This window comes from Molossus molossus, unplaced genomic scaffold (assembly GCF_014108415.1).
Source record: "Molossus molossus isolate mMolMol1 unplaced genomic scaffold, mMolMol1.p scaffold_m16_p_9, whole genome shotgun sequence".
NCBI classification, from domain to species: Eukaryota; Metazoa; Chordata; class Mammalia; order Chiroptera; family Molossidae; genus Molossus; species Molossus molossus.
This window is the reverse complement of record NW_023425403.1, coordinates 63,147,416-63,160,024: the sequence shown is the minus strand read 5'-3', so window position 1 is coordinate 63,160,024 and position 12,609 is coordinate 63,147,416. Positions and strand designations below refer to the sequence as shown.

The 12,609-nt window shown below is 35.9% G+C and overlaps 1 protein-coding gene across 13 annotated transcripts in view; it reads right to left on the bottom strand.

Moving 5' to 3' along the window:
- Positions 1 to 12,609, bottom strand: part of MYCBP2 (MYC binding protein 2) — a 297,109-nt gene that overhangs the window by 242,339 nt on the left and 42,161 nt on the right. For 9 of the 13 annotated variants that reach the window (XM_036249657.1, XM_036249659.1, XM_036249660.1 and 6 more), the window contains exons 2-3: positions 8,189 to 8,264; positions 30 to 245 (exon numbers count right to left, since the gene is read on the bottom strand). In XM_036249657.1, the coding sequence (XP_036105550.1) occupies positions 30 to 245; positions 8,189 to 8,264 (292 nt within the window). Of the gene's footprint in view, positions 1 to 29; positions 246 to 3,834; positions 4,239 to 7,165; positions 7,940 to 8,188; positions 8,265 to 12,609 lie in introns of those variants that run through there. The other 4 variants (XM_036249665.1, XM_036249666.1, XM_036249667.1 and 1 more) reach the window with 4 other exon arrangements.

Here is a 12,609-nt window from a genome sequence, read left to right as displayed (position 1 = left end):
TTTGCATCTAAGTGGAACTTAATACTTACCTTTGGAAGCTTGATAGGGGGCTCTTTGGATTCCTCCTCTTCATCGCTATCAGATTCTCCACTCTGCACAGAGTTCTTAGATGAAGCTGCCAATGATGTTTCTTTTTTCTGCCATTCCAGAACACAATGGCGTACATTGCAATAAATATTAAACGCAGAAGGATTGCTATGTAGTTTGATATCTGGTATGATAACCGTATTCTCCAAATTTTCGGACTGAAATACAAGATATAATATTTCAATTTCATATTCCCTTCTATCATTATCAATTCTCATTTTAAATAAAAAACAGAAGATTAGAATTAGACACGTTAGATGACTTGCAGAAGACTGGTAGAAGTCACAAAACTGGCAGAGCAAACACAATCTAAGTCTTTGACTCAACTTATAGTGCCCATTCTACTATACTTCACTGCTTTCTGACTAACGCAGCAATAACCAACTTGAAAAGGGCTAGAAAGGTGCAAGCAAAGAACTTAACAGAAAAATCGTTTTATTCCATGATGGGAATTGAGCCAACATAGCTTAACTGCTACAGCATCGATTTGGGGCTTTCCTAAGGGACACCAAATGTATTGTAGAGTCTCAATGACACCTCACAAATGTGGAATTACATTTTGATTTCTTTTCAAAGTAGACACAGGAATTTAAACAGATATTAGGGCTAAAAAGAAAAACCCTTAATTTTAGTTAATTCTTCAAATTTCATTTTCATTCAAATAATGGTAATGCTAAGAAAATTGCTGATTATTAACATATGCTTTCTTAAAGCTCTTTCTTAGCTCTCAGTTTTGATAAATACTAAAAATCACATGCTTAGTAATTTAATTGTTAAAACTATATAATCACTTTATCTCTTGTCCCAGCATTTTATTACCAGACTGCAGTCACTCTTTTATATTAATATTTATATTATAATATACAAAGAATTGGTTTAAGATATTCTATAAATGCAAGTTCCAACAATTACAGTATGTCCAGGGAGTATACAAGATAAATAAAATGACACTTCAAGTACCAAAAACACTTGGTCTCAAAACTTCTACCCTTCTTCTATAAATAATTGGGGGGAAAATGAAATACTCTTCATTAAATAAAAAATGTACTAAAATTAACTAACCTATGATGTCAAATACGTCCTTTAGAGATATTAAAAAAGAAGCAAATATTAGCAATCCAAATTCAACAATATATAAAAAGATAACACATCATGATCAACCCAAAAGCAGGGTTGGCTCAACTAATTAGAAAAGCAGTGTAATTCCCTATACCAACAAAAATAAGAGAAAAAAACATAAGATACTATATATAAAGACAGCAAAAGCATTTGACACAAATCAAATACCCATTCATAATAAAAAGCCTAAGTAAATTAGGAACAGAATTTCCGAAACTTGATAAAGGGTATCTATGAAATGCCACAGTTAACCAAGTGAATGGCAATGCTTTCAAACTAAGACTGCAAACAAGACAGAGGTATTTATTTTAAGCAATTTGACTTAACATTGTACTATGTATGCCAGTGCAATAAGCCAAGAAAAATAAAAGGTATTTTAGAAAGAAAGAAAACAAATGCTTTTATTTGCAGAAGATACATAAAGAATCTTAAGAAGTTTGCAAAAAAGCCACTAGACACATAAGGCACGGATTTAGCAAAGTCACAGTATACCAGCTCTACATATAAAAATGAGTAATATATCTATATACTAGGAGTGAGCAATTCAAAATATAATTTTAAAAAAGCATTAAAGTTGCAGCCTAGGAACCCTGGCCAGTTGCTTGGAGCATTGTCCCATATACTGAACTAGAAATAATTCATGTTCTATAATGGGTGAACTGGTTAAACAAACTGATATATCCATACCACAGAATGCTTACTAAGCAAAAAAAAAAAAAAAAAAAGGTACAAACTATTGATATATGCAGCACCAATATGGATGAATCTCAAGGGAATTACGCTTTGTGGGAAAAAGTCAATCTAAAAAGGTTACATACTGCATGATTCCATGACAAAACTATACAAATGGAGAACAGATTTGTGGTTGAGGGAGAGGGTAAGGGTAGAAGATATCAATGGATATATGACTAGCACAAAGGATCCTTGTGATGGAACTGTTCTATATATTGGCTGTGGTAGTGGTCACACAGACCCACACAAGATAAAATTGCATAGAACTAAACATACACACACACACACACAAAGTAAAGTAAAACTGGTAAAATCTGATTAAGAACAGTAGGTTGGATCAAGGTGGATACTATGTGCTTACTATGCAATACCTTACCAATGAGAGAAAATGGGTGAAGGACATACAGGCTCTCTCTGTATTATTTCTTACAACTGCATTTATATTACAATCATCTCAAAATTTAATAAAACAATTTTTAAATAATAACATTTACAATCACATCAAATAACAAAACAATTATAAATTTAGTAAAATTATGTGCAAACTTTATCCACTGAAAATCAAAATAATTCTGCTGAAAGAAGACTTAAATAAGTGAGAGATAAATCATGTTCCTTGATAGAAGATTCAATATAATTAAAAGACATTATTCCCCAAATCTATAGATTCAAAGCAATCCCAATAAAAATTCCATATTTTTTAAAAATGGAAACTTATAAGTTGATTCTAAAATATACATAAGACTATAAAGGACCTAAACCTATTAAGCAATTTACAAAAAAAATGACCAAAGCTGGTGCCCAGCCAGTGTGGCTTAGTGGATTGAGAGGTCCCAGTTCAATTCCTGGTCAGGGCACATGCCAAGGTCGTGGGCTTGATCCCCAGTAGGGGGCACGCAGGAGGTAGCCAACTGATGTTTCTCTCATACATGGATGTTTCTATCACTCTCTCCCTTCCTCTCTCTCTAAAAAAATAAATGAATAAATTATAAAAAGACCAAAGTTGGAAGACAAACAACCTGATTTTAGAACTACTTAATGAAGACAGTATAGTTGTGGTATAAAGATAGATATACAGATCAATTACACACAATAAATTCCAGTAATAAGCCCAAACAAATATGGTCAACTGTTTTTTGTTTTTTTTCCACAAAGATGACAAGACAATTCAATAGAAAAAAGATATTTTTGACAAAAGATGCTGGTTTAACTAAATACCAATGTGGGAAAAAATGAACATCAATCTTTACCTCATACTATATACAAAAATTAACTTGAAGTGGATCAGACCTAAATACAACAGATAAAACTATAAAAATCTCTAGAAGAAAATCTATGTGATCATGGGGTAAAGATTTCTTGAGACACAAAATGCATGAATCATATTTTTAAAAATCAAATAATTAGATTCATAAAACTTAAAAACTTCTGTTCTTCTAAAGCACTATATAAAAACAAAAAAAAATGCAAGCCACGGAACAGAAGAAATTATTTGCAATGCAGACATCTGACAAAGAACATATATCTAGAATTTATAAAGAACTCTGACAATAATAAGACAATTATAAAAAGAGAGGCAAAATACGAATAGACATTACATAATAGGAGATTTAAATGGCCAAAGGCACATGAAAAGATGTTTGTATCATTAGTCATTAGAGAAAAGAAAGTTAAAGATGTTTACATTATTAGTAACTAGAGAAAAGCAAGTTAATACCCCTATATACTTATTAGAATGACTAAAATTTTAAAAGTTAATAATATAGTACGTTTACAAAGAAATAAATAACTGGATTTTCTTATATAACACTGACAGAATAGTAAAATGAAATAAATCACTTTGAAAAAAAGTTTTCACAGTTTCTTTAAAAGTTAAACATTAATCTACCATGTTACCTGTGAGGAAAGAGTTATCACTGCAGGCATGATTGCTTATTCTCTGTATTTCTCCGAGAACCATGACTGATCCTTGGTGAACCCTTGGGAATGTGGTCTAGTTTTCTTTATGTTAGTTATTGATGCTTCTGATATATACAACTGGAAAAATGGACCATATTTACTGGCTTGTTCGATTGCTTTGTATAAATATCAAGATTGAAACTGTGGTATCACCTGAGTTTCACTTGCCATGGCTGGTTGCATAGCAGGACATATCTATATGACCAGATCACCATAAAAGTCTCGTGTACTGACTCAAATGAGCTTTTCTGGGCAAAAACATTCTACACATAACCCTGTAGTTCACTGCCTGAGAGAAAGTATATCCAAGGAAGAACTAGGAAGCCTATACCATAACTCCCTAGACACCTCCAAAATATTTATTTTTCCTGCTGCCTAGTACGTACCTTTTGTTGTACTAAATCTTAGGCATTAACATAAATTGTTTTTGAGTCTTACGAGCCCTCTGGAAAGTTATCAAAAGTAGCACCGTCTTATTCTACTCCTAGGTATTTAACCCCCCCCCCCAAGCAACCCCGAAAACACAAAGACTACTACATAAATGTTCACAGAAGCTTTATCTGCAACAGCCATACACTGGAAACAACATGGAACGGACTGGATTAACAAATCAGGAATATCCATGTGGTAGAATACTAATCAGCAAAAAAAATGGACTGAACTATTAATATGTACAACAACATGAACACAACTCAAAACCGCTATGCTGAGGGAAAAAAGCCAGATACAAGAGTATACACTGTATGATCATATTTATATGAAATCTTAAAATGAAAACTAATCTATAAACAACAAAAAGTACATTTGTGATTGCCTAGAGCAAGAACTGTGGGGAGAGATGGAATGTAGAAGAGGATGAGGAAACCCCTAGAGATGATGAAAATTTTCTGAACCCTGATTATATCTTTCAAAACTCACTAAACTGTACACTATAAAAACCAGTCTCAGATTCTGCTATTAAGGATACTGACCTAAGACTCAGTTGGTAGCCGGATGCTGAGGAAGTTTCCTGTGTAATAAATTGATTTCTCCTATGAGAAAGTGGATTTAACAGAAGTTTGAGGAGAATGCCAAAGGTCTGGAATAGTAACAGGAGAAAACTGAGACCTATTTGACTAGAAAAAATAAGATGACAGTCTGGCTATGGAAGGAAGGTCTATTTGAATGTGTACTAGTATCAACTATCCCATTTTTTTTTTTTAATCCTCACCCGAAGACATTTTTCCATTTTTTGTTCAGAGAGTGGGAGGGAGAGAGAAAGAGAAACATCAACGCGAATGAGACACATTGAGTGGCTGCCTCCTGCACAACCCATCCAGGGCCGTAGACAAACTGCAACCAAGGCACATGCCCCTAACAGGAACCAAACCCGGGTCTCTTTGGACCACAGGCCGAAGCTCTAACCGCTGAGCCAAACCAGCCAGGGCTCAACTATCTCTTTTAAAACTCCCTTTAGAAGCACATGATACTCACCTGCAGTGAAAGAGAAAACAGCTGGATACATATAGGACGAAGTTTTGAGTGCAACAAATAAAGATGGCAGAAAGGAAGATGTGGTAGGCAGAATAATGGCCTACAAAAATATATTCGACCTAATCCCTGGAACCTGTGAATATGTTACCTCACATGGCAAAAGGGACCTTGCAGACATGATTAAATTAAATCTTGAGATGGAGAGATTTTTGTGGATTACCTGGGTGGGTCCAATTAATCCAAAGGGTCCTTATAAATGAGAGAGGGTGGCAGAACAGTAAGAGAAGGAGAAAGCATTGGAGTGATGCAGTATCAGAAGACTCAGCCAACCACTGCTGGCTTTAAGATATAAGGGGGCACAACCCAGGGAATTACAGGCAGCCTCTAGAAGCTGGAAAAGGCAAAAAAAAGGAATTCTCTCCTAGGGACTCCAGAGGAATACAGCTTTACAGACATCGTGATTTTAGCCCAGTGAGATTCATTTTGAATTTCAGAATTCCAGAACTATATGGTAATTTGCGTTAAGTCATCAAGTTTGTGTAATTTGTTACAGAAGTCATAGGGAACTAATACAGTAGATTAAGAGTTATTCTAAAAGGCAGTGGTATCTAAGCTGGAAAAAAAGGAAATTAAACAAAAGAGATGGCTAATGGATAAGGAGAAAAAGGCGTTAATGACAATAAGAAAGGAGGAGAAACAGTAGTGTAGCTAAATGGCTTTTTTTGTTTTGCTAAAAAGAAATGCTTATTTTTTTTATTTTTTTAAATTTTTATCCTCACCCGAGGACATTTTTCCATTTTTTTACTCAGATAGAGCGGGAAGGAGAGAGAGGAAGAGAGAGAAACATCGATGTGAAAGGGACACATCAAGTGGCCGTCACCCACACGACCCAACCAGGGCCGGGGACAAACTGCAGCCAAGGTACATGCCCTTAGTGGGAACCGAACCCGGGTCTCTGTGGACCGCAGGCTGACGCTCTAACCGCTGAGCCAAACCGGCCAGGACAAAATGCTTATTTTTAAATAATACAAAAATAAAGGCCATTAGCATTTTTTAAATAACTGTTTTTAAAAAGAAGGTGTATAAAAAATAGTCCAAAAAATGTAATAGAGGGCAAGGAGACTAACAAAATTTTACTGTTTTGTATGATTATCATAAGCAGGAAATGTTTCTTACTCATCCTTCTATCCTAAATATCCAGTATAATGCCCACACATAGTCAGCATGTAATTAATATCTGAGGAATAAAAGAATGCATTTTTATACCACTCTTATCACAAGCTGCTCCTGAAAAGCAGAGAGTAGATCTTAAAACCTGAGGCCTGGTCAAGAAAGTTGAATTACTAAGGACACAAAGTAAGAAACAGAATTGAAAGAGATGAAAGACTTTGACTTCCCACCTCATCCTAGATATCATATAATACCACCTTTAGGAAAAATCTCCAAATGAAACCTTAAAAGAGCTTCAAGATCCCCATACTATGACTCCTTACATAACTCCAAAAAGTAGAAAAGGGGTGGAAGTTGGAAATCTAAATGAGTACATATTTGTTAAAGGTTTTTATATATAGTAAGTATATTAAGAATGCTTTCCACTTCCCTCTTCTATCCCAAAAGCAGAAGTAGTAAGACAAATATTGTGAAAATACAGTATTTATCTGCCCACCCAGCAACATTTTCCTTAGACTAACACCCCTCTCCCATTCCACAAGGCCTGCTCACCAGGGTGCTCACCTCCAACCAAAATACCCCATCTCTAAGTCCAAAATAAATAATACAGGTGAAAAAAACATACCCAAGACTTTCTGCTAGAACCAGAAGAGACTGTCTCTTGCTCAAAGAAAATGAAGTTGGAGCTGCCAGCAGCCTTAGTCCTCAGCCACAGGCAATGAGCCCACACCCAGAGGAAAGCAGAAGAGATGAAGACATAGATTTGATTAATTATTTAGTCCCTGGATCCAGCTGTGTCTTAAGATAGAGCCATCAAATAAATTACATCCCTTATCTTTTTGGCGTTTTATTTGTTTGTTTGTTTACTACTTTGAAGTTGACTTCTCTCAGTTACAATAACAAGAACAGTAATGGAAAAGAGCAGGAAACAACTGTGTCTAGAACTTAAATATGCTATATAGGCCAAGCTAAGCTATTGCTTCTTTAATCCAAAGTGGAGTTGTTCAGAAATCATAGTTAGGACTCCTCTCTTCCTCCTGTCTAGACTTCTTAGTACTGTTCAAAAGAAAAGATATTCTTTAATAGAAAGTGGAATCTGGACTCGGATGTTTAAGAAAAATCTAGATGGATTTTACAGCAAAGATTTTTGCATTAGGTGGAAAATGAGATCCTTGATCACTGAGGTCCCACCTAATTAACATATTCTATATTGCATTTTCTTTTGCAGCCACCCACAGTAAAAAGAACTCAGAATAATATAGATGTACCGAGATTCTCCCTAATTCATGACACTTGCATAGGCATATGATAAACCCAAATCCAAGTCCCAACTCACAAGGCAATTTTACCCAGTTTGTAGTATAGTCAGAGTGAAATAAAGAGAAGGGAAATGGTTATGTTCCCCCTAAATCCAAGATAAGAATAAATAATAAACAATTTTTAGAATCCAGATATTAACTTCTAGGCTACTGGTCAAAATATGAATTACTTAGTGTAATTAAATAATAAGGGAATTCTAAAAAATTACTTTAACACAAAGAAGTAAAATGGTTTGCTAATTATACTCACACCTTTTTAATCTTGGCATTTTAATTCAAATTACTATATAAAAAAGTCCTTATTCGCAATAAATAGCCAGCAGTTTTACCTTGCTTCTTGTCTTGACTTTTGATTTGCTTTTCGGTTTTCTTTTCAACTTCTTCTTATTTAAAATTTTCTTATTCCTACAAATGTGGAAAAAATTATGAAAGTTCATATTAGGACATACAAAGCTATTAAAAATAGGTACTTCCAAAGTAGATACTTAAATATGTATCTTACAAACTTTCTATGAAACAATATACTCTAGATATACATATAAGATACTACCATATAATGTAACTATTGAGATGAGATAACATAATACAAGATTATCTGTGAAATTATTTAAAAATTTGAACTCTGAAAATACTTTTATAAAATTAAGAAATTTTAAAGACATCAAATGGAGGCTTTTAAACTTTATTCAATAGTGGAGATTCTAATAAATATCAACTATGTTCCCTTCCCAGAAAAATCTGCTCTCTGTAATAGTAACGGCAGCAGTACACAAAGGATCAGGAGTCCATTTTCATTAAATTACTATAGGAAAACCCCAATTCATTCACTTCTCACATCCAGCTTCCAGTTTTTCATTACCTCACAGCCCTGAGACTAAATTATTCAGGAAGTCCCGAAATGACTTTGAGAAAGGAAAAAAAAACAAAAACAAAAAAAAGAGAGACAAATAATGAGAATTAGAATGAAAGAAACAAGAGTCAAAGAAAACACTTTATTTTAATTCCATTTAATATTATTTATATCTACCATACTGAGGTATTTCTAGCTACTAAATTTAGATAGAAGATAAAAAGATAGTTCGTGCCCTTAAAGAACTAAAAGACTAGAATGAAAAGTAAGAAGGTGTTACTGCTATGAAAAGACAAGAACTGAAGAGGTGGAGGAGGAGGAGCAGGAGAAAAAGAAGAGGAGAGAGACAGAGAAAGAGGAAGAGGAGAAGGAAGAGACTCTACATGCTACAGAAGTCAAGTCTATAACACTTGGAAACGGATTCAGTTGAAGCTGTAGTAAGGCTAACTCACGTAAGAGGTAGGGATGCCATTCACAAAAATAGGAAAGTCAAGGGGAACAATTAGTTTGTGAAAGAAAACATAGGTTTGATTTTCAAGAAGTTTTACTAATGAAGATTTTGAAAATTTTAACATGTCAACAACATACATGTCAACAAGCATATGTAAATTTTGTCCTTGAAACTTCTTTCAACTTTACTCATAAACCTAAATAATCACAAAATCTTATGAATTATATCTCACAAATAGTTCTTGAGATTCCAAAATGGTGGCAGACTGAATGGAAGCTACACAGACCATCTCCCAGGACCAAACTGAAATTACAACTAAAATAAAGACAAATTGTCGGGAAAAAGCAACAGAAAAGCAGCTTGCGAGGACCATATAACCAGGGACACTAAATGGATCTGGGTAGGATTGCGGAGGTCCAACAGGGGAGTTAGGAGCCCATGGAGAGCAGCGGTCTCAAGGTTAAAATCCCAAGCCTGCTCCACAGTGCAGAGGGCCAGGACAGAACTCAAAAATAGCCACAGCCACTCACCTTGGACTCTGGCAGAGAAAGGGCGGACTAGACTGGAACTGTGTGGGGACACTCAAGATATGGAGGGTGCCAAGAGCTTTTGCTGAGTTGCAGCCATGCAAGATGGTAGCCATCTTACTCCTTCCTAGGGCTCTGGGGAGAGGCAGCGACCCCTCTCTTGGAGATTCAATCGCACCCAGGTAGGCCATTGAAATACAAATTGAGGTTCATTAATAAGCAGCATCTGCCCCACCCTCTGGAAATACTCTTACACTGAACACCTGAGGGAGTTTTTCATTCAACTGAGAACCCAAAGATCTTCAAGTAACCGAGAATAAGAGCCTCCAGGCAAAAATCTAGAGGATAACTGAACCTTTCCTGGGCATGCAAATCTATCCAGGAAGGTGACACTTGACAGTGGTGTTTAACGTGGGTCCTCCCACACTCATTGAAACCAGGTAAAGGAAGCCACAAACAGCAGAACACCAAAACCCACAGGGAAAATTTGGCAGGCTCCAAAACCCACTGAGAAAGCAAAAATGGTGAAACAAAGAAACAAATCCGAAATGAAAGAACAAGAGGCCTATACCAAATATGAGATAAATGAAATGCAGTTAAGCAAGTTATCAGAGGTAGAATTCAGAGCCATGATCTTGAGGCAGCCCAACAGCAAAAGTAAAGACATAGAAATACTGAAAATCAACCAAGTGGGCCCTGACCAGTTTGACTCAGTGGTTAGTGCATCGGCTCGCGAACCGGAGAGTCCTGGGTTCAGTTCCCGCTAAGGGCACATACCTCGGTTGCAGTCTGTCCCCAGCCCCAGTTGGGGTCGTGCAGGTGGCAGCCACTTGACATGTCTCTCTCACATCAATATTTTTCTCTCTCTTCCTCCCTCTTTCCCTCTCACTGTATCTGAAGATAAATGCAAAAATGTCCTCAGGTGAGGATTAAAAAAATAAAAATAAAAATAAACCAACTGGAAATGAAAAACCACCAAGAAGAAATGAAGAATGACATAGCAGAAATAAAGAACACACTGGAAGGACTAACAAGCAGAGTAGAGGAAGTTGAGGACCGGATCAGTGAATAAGAAGACAGGGTAGAAGAAATTAACCAATCAGAAAACTATGGGGAAAAACAATTAAAAAACAGGAAGACAGCTTAAGAGAACTGTGGGACAACTGGAAACATAATAACATTTGCATCATAGGAGTCCCCAAAGAGGAAAAAAATGGGCAAGGGTTAGAGAATATATTTGAAGAAGTAATGACAAAAAACTTTCCTAACTTGGTGAAAAAAGAAGGCATTCAAGTTCAAGAAGCACAGAGAGCCCCAAGTAAGAAGAACCCAAAAGGCCCACACCAAGACACATAGTAATTAAAATCCCAAAATTTAAAGACTAAGAGAGAATCCTAAAGGCAGTAAGAGATAAGCAACAGGTTACCTACAAAGGAACCCCCATAATGCTATCAGCAGACTTTTCAACAAAAACACTACAGTCCAGAAGGGAGTGGCATGAAGTAATCAAGGTCATGAAAAACAAGGATCTGAATCAAAGACTACTCTATCCAGCAAGGCTATCAAAATAGAAGGTTAAATAAAGAGCAACACGAACAAAAAAAAAAAAAGGCTAAGGGAATACATTAGCACCAAACCAGCACTGTAAGAAATGTTAAAAGAACTGTTGTAATTAGTAGAAGAAATAGGAAGAAAAATGTAACCATGCTAAACAAAAATGGCAATAAATAAGTACATATCAATAATTACCTTAATGTAAATGGATTGAATGCTCCAATAAAAAGATACAGAGTAGCTGACTGGATAAGAAAGCATGACTCATATATGTTTTTACAAGAGACACACCTCACAACAAAAGACTCATATAGGTAGAAAGTGAAGGGATGGAAAAAAATCTTCCAAGCAAACAAAAAGGAAAAAAATGCTGAGTAGCAATACTCTATCTGATAAAATACATTTCAAAATGAAGGTCATAAAGACAAAGAAGGTCACTACATAATATTGAAAGGATCTATCCAAAAGGATGATTTAACCTTGGTAAACATATACGCACCCAATATAGGGGCACCAAAATCTATTAAAAATCTTCTGCAAGCCTTCAAAGGAGAAATCGACAGCAATACAATCATAGCAAGAGACTTTAACACCCCACTGACATCACTCGATAGATCCTCTAGACAAAAAATTAACAAGGAAACACAGACTCTAAATGAAGCATGAGACCAAATGGATTTAATAGGTATCTACAGAGAACTACACCCCAAAACTACAGAATTCACATTCTTCTCAAGTGCACATGGGACAGTCTCAAATATAGACCACATATTAGGGCACAAACTAAGTCTCTATAACTTCAAGAAAACTGAAATTATATCAAGTATCTTCTCAGATCACAGTGGCATAAAACTAGAAATCAATTGCAACAAGAATATGGAAAGACATTTAAACACATGGAGACTAAATAGCATGTTATTAAACAATAAATGGGTTACTGAGGAGATCAAGGAAGAAATTAAAAACTTCCTGGAGCCCTGGCCAGTTTGGCTCAGCGGTTAGAGCGTCAGCCTCAGGTCCAGAGAGACCCAGGTTCGGTTCCCGCTAAGGGCACATATCTCGGTTGCAGTTTGTCCCTGGCCCTGGTCGGTCGTGTGGGTGGCAGCCATTCGATGTGTTCCTTTCATATTGATGTTTCTCTCTCTCTCTCTGTTCCTCTCTCTCCCTCCCACTCTATCTGAACGAAAAATGGAAAAATGTCCTCGGGTGAGGATTAAAAAAAACTTCCTGGAAACCAATGAAAATGAACACACAACAACACAAAACTCTATGGGATGCAGCAAAAGCAGTTCTGAGAGGGAAGTTCATAGCACTACAGGCTTACCTCAAGAATCAAGAAAAATTTCTAATAGACTATCTAACCTCACA